At 28.4% G+C, this 17,955-nt stretch overlaps 2 protein-coding genes across 2 annotated transcripts; one reads left to right on the top strand and one right to left on the bottom strand.

Moving 5' to 3' along the window:
- Positions 1 to 246: 246 nt before the first annotated feature.
- LOC123294498 (sugar transporter ERD6-like 6) lies at positions 247 to 4,341 on the bottom strand. The gene is made up of 4 exons (XM_044875547.1): positions 4,269 to 4,341; positions 2,007 to 2,615; positions 1,047 to 1,726; positions 247 to 898 (listed from the first exon to the last, which is right to left on the bottom strand). Exons 1-4 carry the CDS (start codon positions 4,324 to 4,326, stop codon positions 869 to 871), a joined length of 1,377 nt encoding a protein of 458 aa, XP_044731482.1. The 5' UTR covers positions 4,327 to 4,341; the 3' UTR covers positions 247 to 868.
- Positions 4,342 to 9,843: 5,502 nt separating this feature from the next.
- On the top strand, positions 9,844 to 11,847 carry LOC123294500 (leucine-rich repeat-containing protein 70-like; the record flags this gene model as incomplete). Its single annotated transcript, XM_044875549.1, has 2 exons — positions 9,844 to 9,981; positions 11,102 to 11,847. A coding segment is annotated over exon 2 (729 nt), but the record flags the coding sequence as incomplete, so codon positions are not given.
- Between the last annotated feature and the right edge of the window lie 6,108 nt (positions 11,848 to 17,955).

Genomic DNA, 17,955 nt, shown 5'->3' with positions numbered 1-17,955 from the left:
TCAGTTGTTTTTGATCATGAAATATTTTTTGTTTTAACAAATTGTTTACATTATTTTTTACAATACGTATTTTAGAGAAACAAGGTTTTAATAGAAAATTTTTAAGTTTGAAATTGTGCAAATCATGTATTCTTGTATGATACTAGACATGACCTATAAAGTGTTTTATAATTCTAATACAAAATATTTTTTCTCTTCTTTCTAAAAACAATTTTAATATAAACATATACAAACTTTTGCTGGAGTTTTAGCGTAACTAAAAGTTTAATCAAAGAGGATAAAGTATGCAAGTTCCCCATAACGGTTGAAATTATTTTATTTGTTTGTTCCTTTTTTTAGAGGCGGATAGTAAACGTAATTTGTATGCACTCCCTTAATGTTCTTCGATAAATTAATGCCGGAATATTAGCAATAAACTGTTAAAGTGAAATTAAGTGTCCCAAGAGTCCTGTCACATCCAATCTAAGTCAACGTTCAAAATCGTGGTATGTCTAGGCATCAATTTTTTGGTTAGGCCCGCGGACAAAGCATTGGCAAGTTAGTTTATTACAGTCCAGGAAGAATTTTAACTAGTTTTTTATATGTTTAATCAACTTGCTTTTAAATCAATACCCGCCGATAACTTAAGGATTATTCAAGTTTCAATATCAGTAATTATAAGCTGAAAAATGGCAAATGCACATTTCTTTGATGCCAGCGCATAAAGTATTAATAATAATAATTTGTGCCTCTTCCGCTATTTTCATTCCATTTTTGGCTTCCACACCACATGTATTTCCTTGCCAGGGCTTCCATACCTCTTACGTCTTCTAACCATCGTTATATGATAAGGTGTAAAATTTGAACACAAAATCATTTCGATATTCTTTCAAACGATACTGTACGCTTCGAACATTGCCTAAAACACAAGCATAGTAAATTGTTATCGTGTGAGCAGTGATTCTGCGGATAAGTGTGGAGGGTCTTACACAGCAATTTCTGGTTCAATTCAAACGATCAATCAATCTCTTTCAAATGACATTTGCTTTTTAAAATTTTATACTTACGTCTACTTTTGCCGCACTCTGAACTGAATTATCCATTTTACCTTCCATTTTAATTTCTTCAAAACTTTTTCGTGATGTTCCATCTGGTGTTACAAAGTATCCAATAACGCAACAAACAATCAATATAACAACACACGCCCAAACCTGATTATCATGAGCTTCGTGAGTCTGCAGAATTGCCTCCAAATGTATAAAAATAAATCCAAATATGGCACTCGTAAGTGCTATCATAAGTCCAGCCGTATCACGGGTATTAATATCAAACTGTTCACTCACAAAAACATAGGGAGAACTTACAACACCAAAAGCGTATATAATTAAGTAAACGAACTCAACCAAAACATGTAAGCTTTCGTGTTTTGTTTCAAAATCGCTATATTTTTCTTCTAAGTAATGATATGTACCTTCTAAGCACAAACACACCGTAGAACCGCTCATTGATGTCAAAAATACAAATCGACTACTACATTTATCCACAAAGTAAGCTGATACTGATGTAAAAATTACGAACACTGACGTCAATGACAGAACACTGTAATGTGACATATGACTTATATGTTTACGATAAACGTTCATTGGGGCATAGGCTACTTGCGATACGCATAGAATAAGTAGCAAAATACTAAATGTTTTTCGATTCACACCACTTTTCGGATTTAATGAAACTAATTCCCATCTATCTAAACAAACAAAATTTTTTGATTAATTGAAATATTTATTTATTTAGCTATCATTAACTCAAAAAATCCTACTGATTACTGAGGGGCCCGGGTCCCTATGATAGCCCACATTAAAAAAAACATAAGTTTTCAATGACAAATTCATTTCATATTTCGTCTGCATACGTAAAAACTATAATAGGCAAAAAGGCAATCCCACCCGTACACAAATACGACTCCATTATAACAAGGTGTTTTAGTTTAGTTAGGTTCAAATTCTTAAAAACATTAAATATAATACCTTTGAGTTGTATTAATTCTAATGTAACATTTTCAAAACCACGTAATCGTTCTAGTGATTCCTGTGCCAACTGATCTTCTCCATTCTTTACATAAAAATGTGGTGATTCTTCCACAAAAAATATACCACAACCATGAATACACGACATTAAGAATATTATTAAACTAAATCGATGTATATTCAGAACTTTAATCGATAAATTTGCGATTAACGATCCAAGAGCTAACATAACCATTAAGCAAGTTGCACATGCTCCGCGATTTTTCGTATGTGCTATTTCGCTAACGTAAACGGGTACAACTGTTTGTGTAACACCAAATGCCAATCCACATAAAAATCGTGACAAATATAAAAAAATTAGTTCATGAGCATAAGTAAACAAAATCGTTGCCATTATATGTGGTACACACGTTAAAACCATTGCTTGTTGGCGTCCTTGACGATTTGTAAAGTATGACATGCTTGTTGCACTAGAAATTACTCCAATATGGAACATGCTACTTATCCACGCTGCTTTTGATTTTGATATTTCACGTTCTTCTACTAAGTTATCTAAATATCGGCTGAACCAAACAAATTGAAAACCCATTATTGTAAAAGCCAATGCAGCTAAAATAAATTTATTATTTATTTATATTGATTGCTTCTATAAAAACTTACAATATTTATGTATAAAATAGATTATGTATCAGTAGACTGTGTATGAGAAAAACCAGGTTGAATATATATAAACTAAAGATTTTCAGGTGTATAAACTAGAAATTTTAGTTTATCAGTACACGAAAAAAAACAGTTAAATTAATGAAAAACTATTTGAAACAAGTGAAAACAAACAATTGACTGAGTTAATTGTTGAAATACCATGCATAGTCAGTGATGATTTCTTTATCACATGACACATACAAACATGTGACACATACATAACTGATATTCAAGTATTATAAAATTTCCGCCTAATTGGCGCCCCCACGGGTAAACAGTGATGTTTACGAAAAAATGTTTCAAACAAAAGTTGTTTAATTTTTGATAAGGAAAATTTTTACATTTAAACTTTTGTTCTATCTCTAACGGTTTACAAGATGAGTCCTACGGACTCAAGACCCATTTGACCTATGATGCTCATTTACGAACTTGACCTCACTTTTTACGTCCTGAGTACGCTGTAAAAATTTCAGCTCGATATCTTTTTTCGTTTTTGAGTTATCGTGTAACCGGAAATAGACTAATTAGGTGATTTAGTGAACACCTATGACAAATTTTTTTTCCTAGCATCATTATTTTTAAGCGTTACAAACTTGGGACTAAACTTAATATAACTATGTATATTTCATATATACATGGTATAATAAAGAAATACCAGAAGTTAAATTAATTATTTTGAAATCATAGAAAACATAGGAACGCAGGAAATGTATCGTAATTTGAGCAAACATGTATTTTCCACAGATTTTCCGAGATAAAAATAACTTTTGTTGTTTTACTTATCAAATTCATTAGTGACCGAAAAATATTACTCAGAAACGATCTATCACACGACCAAGCAATCACGTTTTTTCCAAAATTTTCATGTTTTTTTAAAAATGTTCACCATTTTTCACAAATTTTGTTAGATTTTCTCTTTTTAAGTTAACATTCGTTATTTAGGTGATAAAAAAACATATGAAACGATTTAAATCTCGAAATATTTTCCTTAAATTAAAAAACTGGCGAATTTTGGTCCAAGGTTTACGAAAAGTACAAACATATGCTAGACGCATTCACATTTTCAGTGATTGATCAGTCATTTTAATTTTTCAAGGGATTTGCCGCTTACCTATTACCTTCTTACAAGCGAAATTTACAAAATTTATAAAAACAACGACAAATTTTTTCGGGTACGGTACCCTAAACTGGTACTTGAAACATACATAGGAACACTCTCCATTAAATTAAGTTTTTTTTAAAGCATTTGTACATCGTCGCCAATTTTTAGTTTTTTTCGGGTACGAAACTCGCACTTGAAACATAGCTAAGAACTGTCTCTGTTAACCTATTACCTTTCAAATGAAACCAAAAAAATTAAAATCGCTTCATCCTCTTAGGAAATACGATGCCACAGACAGACAGACACATAGACAGAAAAACTTATAACACCTCTTTGTTTTAGTTCGTCGGTTAAAATATGGACAAAGATGTGTCAAAAAATTGTGAACTCCGAAAGAATTTTCGACAAATTGTTTATACTTACTGGGCTAATAAATAATACGGCATCAGTATACTTACAAACAATAACACAATAATACAAAAACCAATAAATATTTGTCTTCTTATTGATAGTCATTTCTTACCGAATTTTGCTGTTCATATTTTAGAAATGTATAAATTATTCAACCATTTGAGGAACTTTTTTTTAATAAAAAATCAGTTTTTTATCATACACAATTCATAATGATTACATTTTTATTTTTTGTATCATTTTATACTATTTTTTGAAAAATGGTCCATTCTTTCCATCAAATATGTCAATGTTTCTATGTAAATAAACAAATTCATACAAGACTAGCTGTGAACCACCCGTTTCGCTGGTAAATTTTAATTTAAATATCATACAAAAGTTTGAATCCCTGCCTTGGATAATTCGTACACACGGGCCTGAATTTATATATTCTAATTTCCAAATATACTCTAATTCGCTCTTACTATCATCGACAAATTTTGAACTTGAGCAGTAAAGATTTGCCAATATTATTATCCATATCCAATATTGATGAATATAAATTACATTACCTACTCATCATATATCAAACACCTTGTAAGTACAACAAAGCTGAGATTACAAGATTACAACCTGAATTTATATATTCTAATTTTCAGATATTATTCGCAGTTGAAAAACCTCCCGTTTATACTCTAATTCGCTGTTACTATCATCGAAATGGGCAGTACAGATTTACCAATAATATTATCCATATCTAATATTGATGAATATAAATTACAATACCTACTCATCATATAACAAACACCTTGTAAGTGGGTACAACAAAGCTGAGATTACAAATTTATTTCAATGATAAAACAACAGAATTTCAGCAATAAATTAACATTTTATCACATTTTCTATACTGTTGGTTTTCTGTGGTATTGTACATTAGGTGCACAACATAAAATGTATCGAGAAAAGTAATAGAAAATAGCACACATAACCTATGTACAGAGTCAAATAGAAATCGAGTTTATAGTTCACTTTATTGGATTGACCCATAACAATTTTTCACATTTGAATTCGATGCTTTTAAAAATCTTAGACACTATTATTTCTATTATTCTCTTTTTTTTCAAATTTGTGATTGTTTGATATACTTAGAAGAGGCATACTTTATTTTCCTTACGCCAATATATAATCTCTCTATTTTACTTATTTAAAAGAACATCGAACTATAATAATTCCTGCAAAAACCGTTAAGGAAGTTATAAGGGGGTAAATAATATGAATAAATAAAGTGAAGTTAGAAGGGTAAATATTAATTGGAATAAAGGCTAAGGGTAAAGAGTAGTTTTTCCTGAAATCATTGTTTTCCAAAAAAATAGTTTTTATAAACTTGCTACCCCGCTTCCGAAAAATATTACTTTTTATGGTACCATAAATTATAAGACTTGATTGACTAAAGAAGAATATAAAGTCTAGATAAAGCAGATTCGAATTCAGAGTCATCAAAAACACCCGGGTTTTTTTTTCTATTTTTCCATTTTATATGTTTTTTCCCCATTTCAGTGGCCTACTAGTCAAACCCCCTCAATAGAATAAAATCGACAATTTTTTCGTTTTTTTTTTTTCTTCAAATTTATGTCTGATTTCTTTTACAAACTTTTAGACGTTATATATAGTACACTCTGTATAAATAACCTCAAAAGAAAGTTAAAATATCGATACAGTAATAGGGAATGTAATATACGGAGGCTGTATTTATATACTCTTTGTATTTTGATGATGATTATAATCTTTTCCAAATGTTTATAAAGAATTCAGGTCAGCTTATTTTATGCTTATCAGCTTACCAATTTTATATATAAAGCTATAATTTATTATACTTCACTTATATTTACACAATCACACTATGTGCACTATTAAATGTATTTTTTTTTTCTTTTTTTTTTTTTCTTTAGCTTTTTTCTCAAAGAAAATACGTTCAGTAATAAAAAGAATGTACAAATTAAAGCAGGAAATGCAGGCCCGGTCAAATGCGAGTCGGAGTAAGAACTCGTTTCAAAAATTTTCCAATAAATCCAATTAAATTGGTTTGCTTTTCTATAAAATTCATTTTTGTTCAAATTGAACAAACAAACGCACAAAAAGCTAAATTTTTGCTATCAATTACTGTCTAAACTATTCGGTTTACAAAAAAAAGTTTCAAACAAAAAATTTGTTACTTATTTATAAAAAACAACCTTATAATTTAAAGCGTTCATCTGATGTTTGTCAGTTATGAATCAGATTGAGGTTTTCATTGAATTTGAAAACTTAGATCGAATTCGATGCGATCAACAATCTCGGAAATGGCTCCAACGACTTTAATCAAATTGAAGATTAGGGGGTTTTTGGGTCGAAAAATCGATCTAGCTAGGTTTCATTTTTAAAAAACGTCGTTTCATTTGTATTTTCAGGAAAAACTGAAATATAAACTGCAAAAAATGACTCTTCCTGACATCTATTGGTGTATATCGTAGTTAACGAAATAAAGTACGTTACCGGGACATTCAAATTTAAATTTGCATGAAGACATGTTTAAAAAAAATTTATGTCTTTTTAACTCAAAAAATACTAAGGAAAGCTCAGGCATCCAAGTACTATTTGTTAATAAGACAATCGAAAGTATTGTTAGCTGCCGATCCAAAAAATCGTATTATTGTTTTTACTTGTAATGATTAATTATTTTTCATAGTGAATTTTTGTTTTATTATTACGTACCTATATCGTGTATTTTTGTTTATTTTCCACAAAATTACACAACATAATTAATTAATTTATTAATCAACAAAAGAACACAAAAAAAATAGGAAGCAACACTGCTGGTATTTTGACATATACGTATTTACCAATATACTATTATTATTATTTTTTATACATCAATTTAATTATAGTAAATCTCTATATATGTTATACACGTACTAAACATAAAACTTTTTTTGCAAGCAATATTTTTAATTGAAGTGTGAAAATTAATGAAAAACCAATAATATATTGTATTATTTGATATGTTCTATGGAGCACATCTGGTGTTGACAACTATTTTAATAATTTTCATTATTGTATTTTCTCTCAAAGTGTTAGGTATGATAATTTAAAAGAAAAAAAAAAAACTAAAACTATTTTCTATTAATTAAAAGCATTAGCTCAAATTGGATATTACGACGATTTCATTAAAGCTCGGCAAAATTTTCTACACATTAAATGATTTTTATCTAAATAAATAAAAAAAAACAACAAAATTGAAATGGAATTCGCTTCTAGAAGGGTTTCATTGTACTCTATGCTTTTAAGTTTTGTCTAAAAAAATGTAAATAAATAAATTTAAAAAATCAAAAAACCCGACTGCATAAAAAGTGTTTAAGAGGACACACTCAAATGTTTCTTTAGTATTTTGACTCACTGATTAAGAATTTTGAGAACGGATTTTTCAGGAGTAATATCATAAATTGTTTAAAATAATTTTCTATAAACAAATATGAAAATTAAATTTTTTTACTTGATGAGCAAAGGTTTTTTGGAGTTTTGGACTATAACTCGAGATGATTTAAAAATGTAAAAAGGTACAATTTTCCTAGGAGCAATTTATGCTACTATTTGGACAATTCACCGACAAAATTCGTAATCACCGAGCCAAAATTCGAACAAACCACTTGGTTACATTCAGGTACACGTAACGAACTCAACGTGGCCACTGTACTAGTACGTAAAGCTCTTAGTGAGTATGGCAAATTTCCTACGGATTTCTGCTAGTATTAAAAATTATTAATTTTAGTGGGAACGTATTGAGGATACATTTCTAAATACAAACCGTCATGACAATTGATGTGATATGATGTCATCAATTTTTATCAATTAACATTTTATAAATTTAAATTGATGCCAATTAGCGAAACGACTTGTATTTTGAATCGTATCCAATATATTTATACATGCACGACAATTATTACCTAGCAATGTCAAGAAAGTTGTATTTATTATAAGAATTTTTAATTTTATCGTAAACAAACTAATCGTCAGGTAGTCCTGATAAGAAGATATCCTAATTAAAAATGGTGATATACTTACTGTAATATTTATCAATAAAATAGCGTCTTGTATATTTTGTACACTTATCCACAAAATTTAAAAAAAAATGGAATTAGGAAAAACCCAGATTCAATACGTTCTATATATTATACCTTCCTTATATATCATAAATGTGAAAGTAAGGATGTTTGTTTGTTTGTTTGTTTATGCAGGCTGTAATGCGGTGGCCTTTACTTTGTATCAAGCTAGTTATATATAAACTGTCCTGAATTATATAATTTTAATCTGGGATTTTCATATTTGTTATATAATTATTTTGAAGTATATTGTGAATTTTTTAATCCCGACCTCTTGTGGTGTTCAATGGCAGAAAGCCAAACGCCAGACGAAGACCAAATCTACGTTAAAATCATCCTTAATTCCCTCCTCTTAATTCTTCTATTGTGGAGGAACCAGTGGGAGTTAGTAAACTATATTACTATAAAATATTGTTACGTTGTGAGCTCCCATCCCTCTTAAATCTAGTGTGATGTCAACTTTGATACCGAAAACCGAAACCGTATGATAGGGTATTTGATACCTAACGAAAGGGGGTCAAGGAGTCCTTATAGAGATCCCGAATACAAAAGGGGGTATTGTCTACTGAGGCTTATTCATAAAGTTAAGAATTATTCAACGAAGCGGACGGGTTTTGGCTAATTATTATTTTATAACTTTACTTTTTTATCAAATAAAATGAATCAAGAAAAAATACCACGAATCCACAAGATAGGGTAAATATTTACACCTGGTAGCTTGGAAGCAGAGCACATGATAGGTAGTCCATAACGCTAAATGGCCTTCAATTTCCCCTTATATACACTTAAATCATCATAAAAAGAAATAGGCAATAATTTTAGAACCTAGGTAAAATTAACAATACCAAGGTAATATACATTCCAGCATAAAATCGGCCCTTAGATAATAAGTAACTAAATTACTCGAGAAATTTTATGAAGTGAATAAAACTTTTCAAATTACTAGACTGATGATTATATTCTGATAATTTCTTTCAAGGGTAATTCAAGGATTCAAAAATAAGTTAGAAGCATTTAGTAAATAAATTTTTCTTTTGAACATTAGTTAATTGTAAATTGTTTTTGGTTTCATGATTTTTCTTTAGGATGTTAGAATCACAATTTTACATAAACATTTCTGTGAGTATATCAGCTTCAAGTAGAAATTCTATATTGAAAAAGAGAACAGATTCCACCAAGGTAAAAGTGCTAGAATAAGCATAAATAATCCACCCAAACTTTACCTTAAAGAAAACATGTACTTCTTGATAAATGGTTACACCTCGTCAGATATATCGTCCAAAAATTGTAAAATTAATCAATTAATATTTTAATCGATGTAAAAAAGCCCAACTTAAAATAATTTTACTGTAGATAGGAATAAATTATGATATGATAAGACTTTCCTATTATAGGTATCACTTTATCAAAGTATGAATGAAGATTATTATGCTTTTGTTAGGATGTGTAAAATAAAAATTGTTCAGTAAATAATATTATTTTTTGATTAATAACATTTTAATTATTAATCAATTTGCATTAATTGAAATATTTTGCTATAGCCATTTTTTTTAAACGAATTTTATAAGAAAAAATTTTGCTTCGAGAAAAGTTTAAATGGTTAATTAAAGTTATGTGTTTGTAAATTTTCCGATATTTATTTAAGGTAAGTTAAAAATTTTTATTAAAAGACATAAAATTTCTTGTGAAAACAATATTTACATTTACAAATATTTATGATTATTTAATTTTTTAATCAAAGTTTTATTACAAAAATTATTTTAGTTAAATAGACTATCGTTGAAAATTGAAGCCAATGTCAATGTCAATTTTAATATTCAAAGGATATTAACCTAAATAGAACTAGACAGTTGACCTCAATCTTAAATGTCTACATACTCGGTACATGAAGTACTTCTTCTTAGTACCTTATAGTCACAGTCATGACAAATTCTTCGTCATCCAGAATATTCTTTTGAATCTTTAACAACTTCCCTGTTCCCATACAACTTTTCGGGTTTCCATCTGTCCAGTTTTGGACCGGAGACTCCGTTTATCAAAACTTTTTCCGTTCTCCAGACGTTTAATAAAATCTCCGGAGCAAAATGAAAATTCAAAAATAATTTTTTTTTTAAATAAAATTACCGAATTTGAAAGTATGACCATAAATGAAACCAAAGTTCTAATTCTATACATCTGTGCTTACAATTTTATACTGGATGCGTCCATAATTTACTGAGCGTTTCTTCTCATTTTTAGCATTTGTTCTATAATAAAAATACTTGAATTACACAATTATCTGAAGAATGCCTTTATCAAGTACCTACAGACAAATTAAAAATAAATAAAAATGAATTCTTTGTTAGTTTAGTTAAGCATACTTAATTAAATTTAATCGTATCTCGCACATGTAATCAACTAAAAATATCGGAGACAAGAACAACGAATGCTAATAATTGCCAGAATGATCTCGTAATCCCACTAAATAATTTTCACGTCGAGATACAACGTAATATGTGATCAAAACCTATGTACAGCGTAATTACTTAGCAGCCTCAAATTTAATTACTTAGCAGGATCAAGGGCAATTGAAGCGCATGCCTGAGCAGACTCATGAACGAATGTACAAAAACATTCTATTTCATGTTGTTAAGACTCCTTCACGGTAAATTTAAAAACTTATTCAATTGCCTTTATATTAATAATTGACAACTGCATTTACGCATTTTTCTAACTAATTAATTTACAGAATTCAATTGTAAACAATGTCAATTTTAATTTTTTAGATTATCATCAACGCAAAATGAAATCACTACGATCATTCACATTCACTTGTATAATATGGGCATTCATTTTGATGGTAAACCACGTTACAAATGGTGCAAAACTTCCAAAAACATCAACATGTATTTTAGAAAAAAATACTAATATAACATGCCAAGAAAATACAACATTAGAAACATTTACCGACTATATTAAAACGAGCATAAAAAATACAACTGAAATAAAACATATAAATCTAATAAATTGTTATATACCATCACTTCCCGAAGCTATGTTTACAAATTTAAATTTAACAAAATTACGAACAATAGAAATACGTAATTGTAATTTAGAAAAAATACATACAAAAACATTTTTAGAATTACATTCTTTAACAAATTTAACAATTCGAGATAATAATTTACGTGAATTACAAGCAAATCAATTTACAGGAATGCGTGATTCATTACAATTCTTAGATTTAGATCATAATAATATACAAATTATACCTAGTTTTACATTTAATGGTTTGAATCAATTAATGTATTTAATCTTGTCGAATAATAATTTAACAGTGTTAAAACAAGATTTCTTACAATCAAGTGTATATATTGAATATCTTACTTTAAGAAATTCGAATATAAGAATGATTGAAAAGCAAGCTTTTGGCTTTATCTCAAATTTACGTATTATTGATTTAAGTGAAAATCAAATAACGCACTTAAATGAAGGTGCTTTTATGGGTTTAAATGAAATTGAAGTATTAAATTTAAGTAATTTAACAATTGAATATATTGCACCAAAAATATTTCATCCAATGCAAAAATTAATTGATTTAGATTTATCATATAATCATATAAAAAATTTAACAAAAGGTATATTTCAAGATATTAAATATTTAAAAGTATTAAATTTATTTGAAAATAATTTTATTGAATATATGGAAAATGAAACATTTAATAATTTATATAATTTAGAAGAATTATATTTACCAAAATATTTATTAAAAAATTTACCAAGTAATTTTTTTAAAGGTTTAATACATTTAAAACATTTAGATTTATCTTATACAAATTTATCAAATACAATTTTAGATGAATTATTTATGGATTTATATAATTTAGAATTATTAAATATATCAAATAATCAAATTTATGAATTTAAATATAATTATTTATATAATTCACATAATTTAAAAGTATTAGATATTAGTTATAATGAAATATTTAATGCAAATTTTGAATTAGCTATATGTACGTATAATTATAATTTACAAAAAATTTATTTACGAAATAATACAATACCTTGTAAGCGATTATTTGAAATGTTAACGCGATTTAATGAAATGTATATTAAATATGATGATTTATATTTAGAATCACCTGTATGTGATAATGAAAATTATATATTAACAAATCAAATTAAACAACGTTCATATGTACGTAATTTACGTGCAACTTGTGAAGATATGGCAGGTGATATAATGAATATATCGGATTATAATGAAACTACAACTGTTTTACCGTCATCAACCACTTCTGCAGGCGAAGAAAATTCAACAACTAGCTCCGAAAGTAATTTTAAACAGATTGAAATCCATACAACGTACGGTTTAAGTTTATTATCATTATTTTTAATATTATTTGTTTCAATTATATTTGGTGCATTAATGTATAAAGTTATACGTAAAGGAGAGAATACATCTAATATTAATAGAGATAAAGTTTATCAATATCGATTTTCACGACCACAAACTAATTCTAGAATTAATTTAGTTATTGAGAATGATAATGAAAATGATTTACAAAATAAATTTGTTAACGTTCAAGTACTTTAAATGTGGTTATAATCGAGGTATAGTTTGTGTTAATAGTCCATTTGTATAATATTATTTAATAGAATAAAGGTTTCAAAACTGAGAAGACAGGCTTATTTAAACATTTTTTATAGATTCTTGAATGTGTAAGAGTTGACTCTTCCTAGTCAGAGTAAACTCTTACTGAAAACATCAGTTACGCCTGTAATATTCTACAATCGCAAAGCCCGATAGCTTTTTTGTAAGTAGGAACCCGGAAAACTAGGTTCAATCTGATGCCAGAACATAATTTAGTCCAAGAGTTTTCCGTTTGCTGATTTGAGTACAGTAGAGAGCGAAATGTATTCCGATTATCGAGACATAATTTTCTGGTTTCTAGACAGATATTGGCTGGCTATAAGATAGTAACCATACAAACAAAAAAACTACCTGAATCCATGGTTTTCAAAAAATTTTTACCAAGACCAAAAATCAATATCTCATGTAGACAAAACCTTTGAAGGACCGTAGTTCGGAAGAGAAGGGTTTTTGAGGGTTGAGTCGAATTGAACTTTTGACCAGCATGATCAAAACTACCTTTATCCATAGTTTAATATATTGGTAGTACATAGTCGATGTGATACTGAAGTCGTGTAAGTGAAACCCCTGTAGTCCACACGACTAACTTCCCAGAGAAGAAAAAAAACATTGAAAAAAAGGTCTTGTTAGCCTTCATAGATTATTCTTCGAACATGTACTGCAGCTGATGCTGGAACGATCATTATCTCCATAGATAAATGATGTGTTTTATCCACTTTTCAGTTTCTATTTATTCAGTTTTTTCCAATTTTTTTATTACCATTAAAAAACGGCACAACTAATTCTGTTTAAAACTCTTTCAGTTCTCAAATACGCGATTACACGTCGAATAAGCCCAGTCACGTGTTAATGTCATAACTGGTTCGCGACATAATTGAGGCGTAAGAATCCAAACGAACATACGAACATACGCACATACTTACACAGACACAAAGACGTCACATTGAAAAAATCGGCCCCATTACATTAACTTCCTCTGGGAAGTAAAATTTTTAATCGAAACCAAAAATCATTTTATTGTGTTCGGGGTCCTTTAACTGATAATTTCAGCGTCAATATTTAACAAATTCGCATTCAGTAAGTATATGAATACAATATGGTGATCATTTTCTATAAACGTTTTAGGTAGGTATAGTATATATACAGGGTCAGCCAACATATAGAGTACATTGAGTATTTTAAGTTGACCGCCTTAATTTAATTTAATATTTTCATTGGATATACAAATATCCAATAGTAGGAGATTTTTGTAAATAATAAAAAATATCTATTTTCAAATATATTATCTGTCTCATTGTAAAGCAATAAAGCAATAAAGCAATAAATATTTCATGTTAAAACGAATCAATAAAGGTTAAAATTTATCTAAATGGTCAATTACAATTTTGAATGATTCAAAAATATCCTACTATTTAAAAATTTTTGTATAAGGGTAAGCCCTTATGTATGTAAACTCCGCCTCCATGTACCAGTTATATAGATTAACCCGGTATATACTATAGCACCTTAATGGACCATTTAAATGATAAAATACCCTTTTAAAGATTCGATCAGCAACTTTGTGTCTGTATGTATTTCAATCAATTTACTTGGATTGGATTTAAATGAGTGCAAAAACATTACTAGCTAACAGAATTGTGTACTATACATAAAATATTCATGATTGAAAATCTGTCTTTTGAAAAATAATATCACATATCGTGACAAATCATCTTTCGTTATTTTATAGTAGTGTGCATATTTTAAAAAGTTGTGGTAGATAAAACCTTTAGAGGTCAGGGTCAACGATTTTCTGATTAAATTCTTTATCATATTTATTAATGAACTACGAAAAACTAAACTAGCTTACCCGGCGAACTTCATACAATGAATGTCGTATTCATTGGGCAATTTCAATTTTAAAAACAAAGACTACCGCGCTATATATAGCCTTCAATTCCTCTGCGCTCACTTGTCTCCTCTTTTGTTCATTAGAGCTTATATGCTAGTTTACCCGGCGAACTTCGTATCGCCAGACAGTCAATGAATATCGTATTCGTTGGGAAAATTTCAACTTTAAAAACAAAAACTATCCCGCTTTAGCCATCATTTCCCCTGTCCACACTTGTCTACCCTTTTGTTCACAAAACCGTAATTTTATAGAAAATAAAGTAGAGCTCATGTTATTTGGTGATAATGTAGCATTCTATAATCGAAATAATTTCGATTAAGTAGTGGATTCAAAAGTTGACGGATTTTCTTGCAGGCCTGCTTAATCGAGGTGGGAGTAGGAGAGTGAAAAATAGCTTACAACATATTCTCATATCTATCAACTATACAGAAAAATTTCATTAATATCGGCCGAGCCATTTCGAAGGAGTGTGACCAAAGATTCCTTGTATGTATGTCCAGGAATTTTGCAATCAAAATTTGATCCACTTCTTGGTTTCGGATTTTAAATCGAATGACAATGCATTTTTATGGTAAGCATGATCTGATTTTCCCATCGCTTCCACTATATTTGGATTAGTCAAGTATGAGTGACGCATTTTTTTATTTCAATTTTTAACTTAAAACTAAAAAAACGCATGTATATATAATATGGTGGAAACGATGGGAAAATTAGGTCATGCTTACCATAAAAAGTATTTTTTTCAAATTTTTAATGGTTACGAAAGATTTTTATTTCAATTTTACGAAATGTAAGTGATAACTTTCTTTAAGAAATTTAATAAAAAGATTCTTAATGCATAGCGTATGTATTTTATGATATGGCATAGCTTTTCATTACTTGAGAAAGTATTATTGGCAGATAAGTAGTTACCTAGCTCACCACCATGACTTCAAATTTCCCTGGAAAATTAAATAAAACGGAACAGTGTTTCTTATACTACATTTATTTAAGTTAATAAAATATACAAACATCCAATAATCCAATTCCTAATTACATCTTAACTTTAATTTTTGTTAGATACAGATAAAATTTTATAGATTTTATTAATTATTATGTAAGTATACCTTTAGACTAATTATGCATTTCTATGAAAACCTAATCAGTTTGTTCGAAATTGAATTTGACGAACGTCACTGAAATCAACATCCATCATTTTTAACGCGCTTAGCGTGTCAACCTTAATATGTCCACAATAGTAAAAGTAGGCAAATAAGTAAGTTGAAAAACAAATTTATTTCAAAAAATGACCTTTCAAAAAATCGGGACGCTCTGGTAATTTTCCTCTTCTAGGTATACTTATGTTTATTGTCAGATCAAAAAATATTTCACAATATAATTTCCAATTTATAAGGTCGATGTTCACCCATCTGACCAGATGACTCACATGTTTAATGAAATTTTTTTGATTTTGAAAGATTCCTATCACATTTACCGAAAAGCGTTCATGGCTATTTTTAATTAAATTTATTTCAATCAATTTTTTCATAAACGATTTTTTCAGGAAAGCCTATATCATTATTTTTGTAATTAAATTATCTTTCTTCTGATACCAATTTCGACTGAGTAACAGATCGGTGTAGATCTGTTCATACCATATTAACAGCTAAGTCATATAGATAACTTCACTAATCGGTTAACGGTTAACCAATCGAAATTGATATCAGAAGAAAGATAATTTAATTACAAAAATAATGATATATGCCTGAAAAAAATCCTTCATGGGAAATTGATGCAAATTAATTTAGTTAAAAACAGCCATGAACACAGATGGATGAAAATTGACCTTATACCGTCTCTTCGACCATTACAACTACTCTCCTTACAAAATAATTAATTATTTATTGTTACTACATTGTTCATATGTTGGTAACGTATTATCAATTGTAGCAACCGTTGAAGATACTGATGTAACAGCAGGATAAACAGTACCTTCAGAACTTTGTGAAAATATACTAGAAGCCATACATCCGATAATAACACCAATCACAATAATTATCAGAAATGAAACAAATGACATTTCATCAACATAATAATAAATCACCCAACCATCTTCATCCTCTTCGTCTTGAATTGGTGTAACAGTAATATCCGATTGGAAACTCGTAGTGATAATTATTTCAGTTGTAGTTTTCTCGAAATATTCTTTACAGACCATATATCGATCTTCATTTTCTTCAGCACTAAATGCAGCCAATGCAAGTGATGCAGTATTATTTTTCGAATCACATTGTATTCCAGCAATATTAGTTACATGAATTTGGGGATATTCTGGATAAAATTTTACATGTAATTTATTTAAATGTGTTAAAATACTTTCTAATCTCGTGCAATTCCATTGATTATCATGTAAATACAATTGATTTAAGTATGTTGTATATAAACATGTTAATTCCTCAACATAAAAATTAGTTAACGAATTATTACTGATATCTAATTGGGTAATATATTTTAATGGCATAAAAACTTTATCATTAAAATCAATTAAATAATTACTCGATATATTTAACTTTTGTAAAAATTTCAAATCATCAAATACATTTGCATATTCGAATTGTTTAATAAAATTATTTTGTAAATATAATTCTTTTAATGTTATTACAAATGCATGTGGATAAATTGCATGAATACGATTATCACTTAAATCTAATTTTATTAAACTATTCATACCTAAAAATGCACCACTTTCAATTTTTTCAATTGAATAATTTCGTAAATTCATATATTTAACTGAACGTAACCCGAAAAATTGATGTGAACAAATTTTTGGTATTATAAGATTTTCTGGTAAATAAAAATCAATAACTTTATACAATTCACTAAATGCAAATGCATCCATGGTTTGTATTGGATTATCCATTAAATTTAAGGTCGTTAATTGTTTTAAACCAAGGAATGTATTTTTTTTAATATGTGTTAAACTGTTATTACGTAAACCTAATTGTTTTAGACCAGTTAATCCTTTGAATACCTCTGGTTGTAAATCTTTAATACCTAAATGATTTAGATCGAGAATACTTAATGATTTTAAACCGTTAAATACACCTGGTTGT

The sequence above is a fragment of the Chrysoperla carnea genome, chromosome 3, assembly GCF_905475395.1.
Source record: "Chrysoperla carnea chromosome 3, inChrCarn1.1, whole genome shotgun sequence".
Lineage (NCBI taxonomy): Eukaryota > Metazoa > Arthropoda > Insecta > Neuroptera > Chrysopidae > Chrysoperla > Chrysoperla carnea.
The sequence above is the reverse complement of the archived record's forward strand: the minus strand, read 5'-3'. Positions and strand labels throughout refer to the sequence as shown.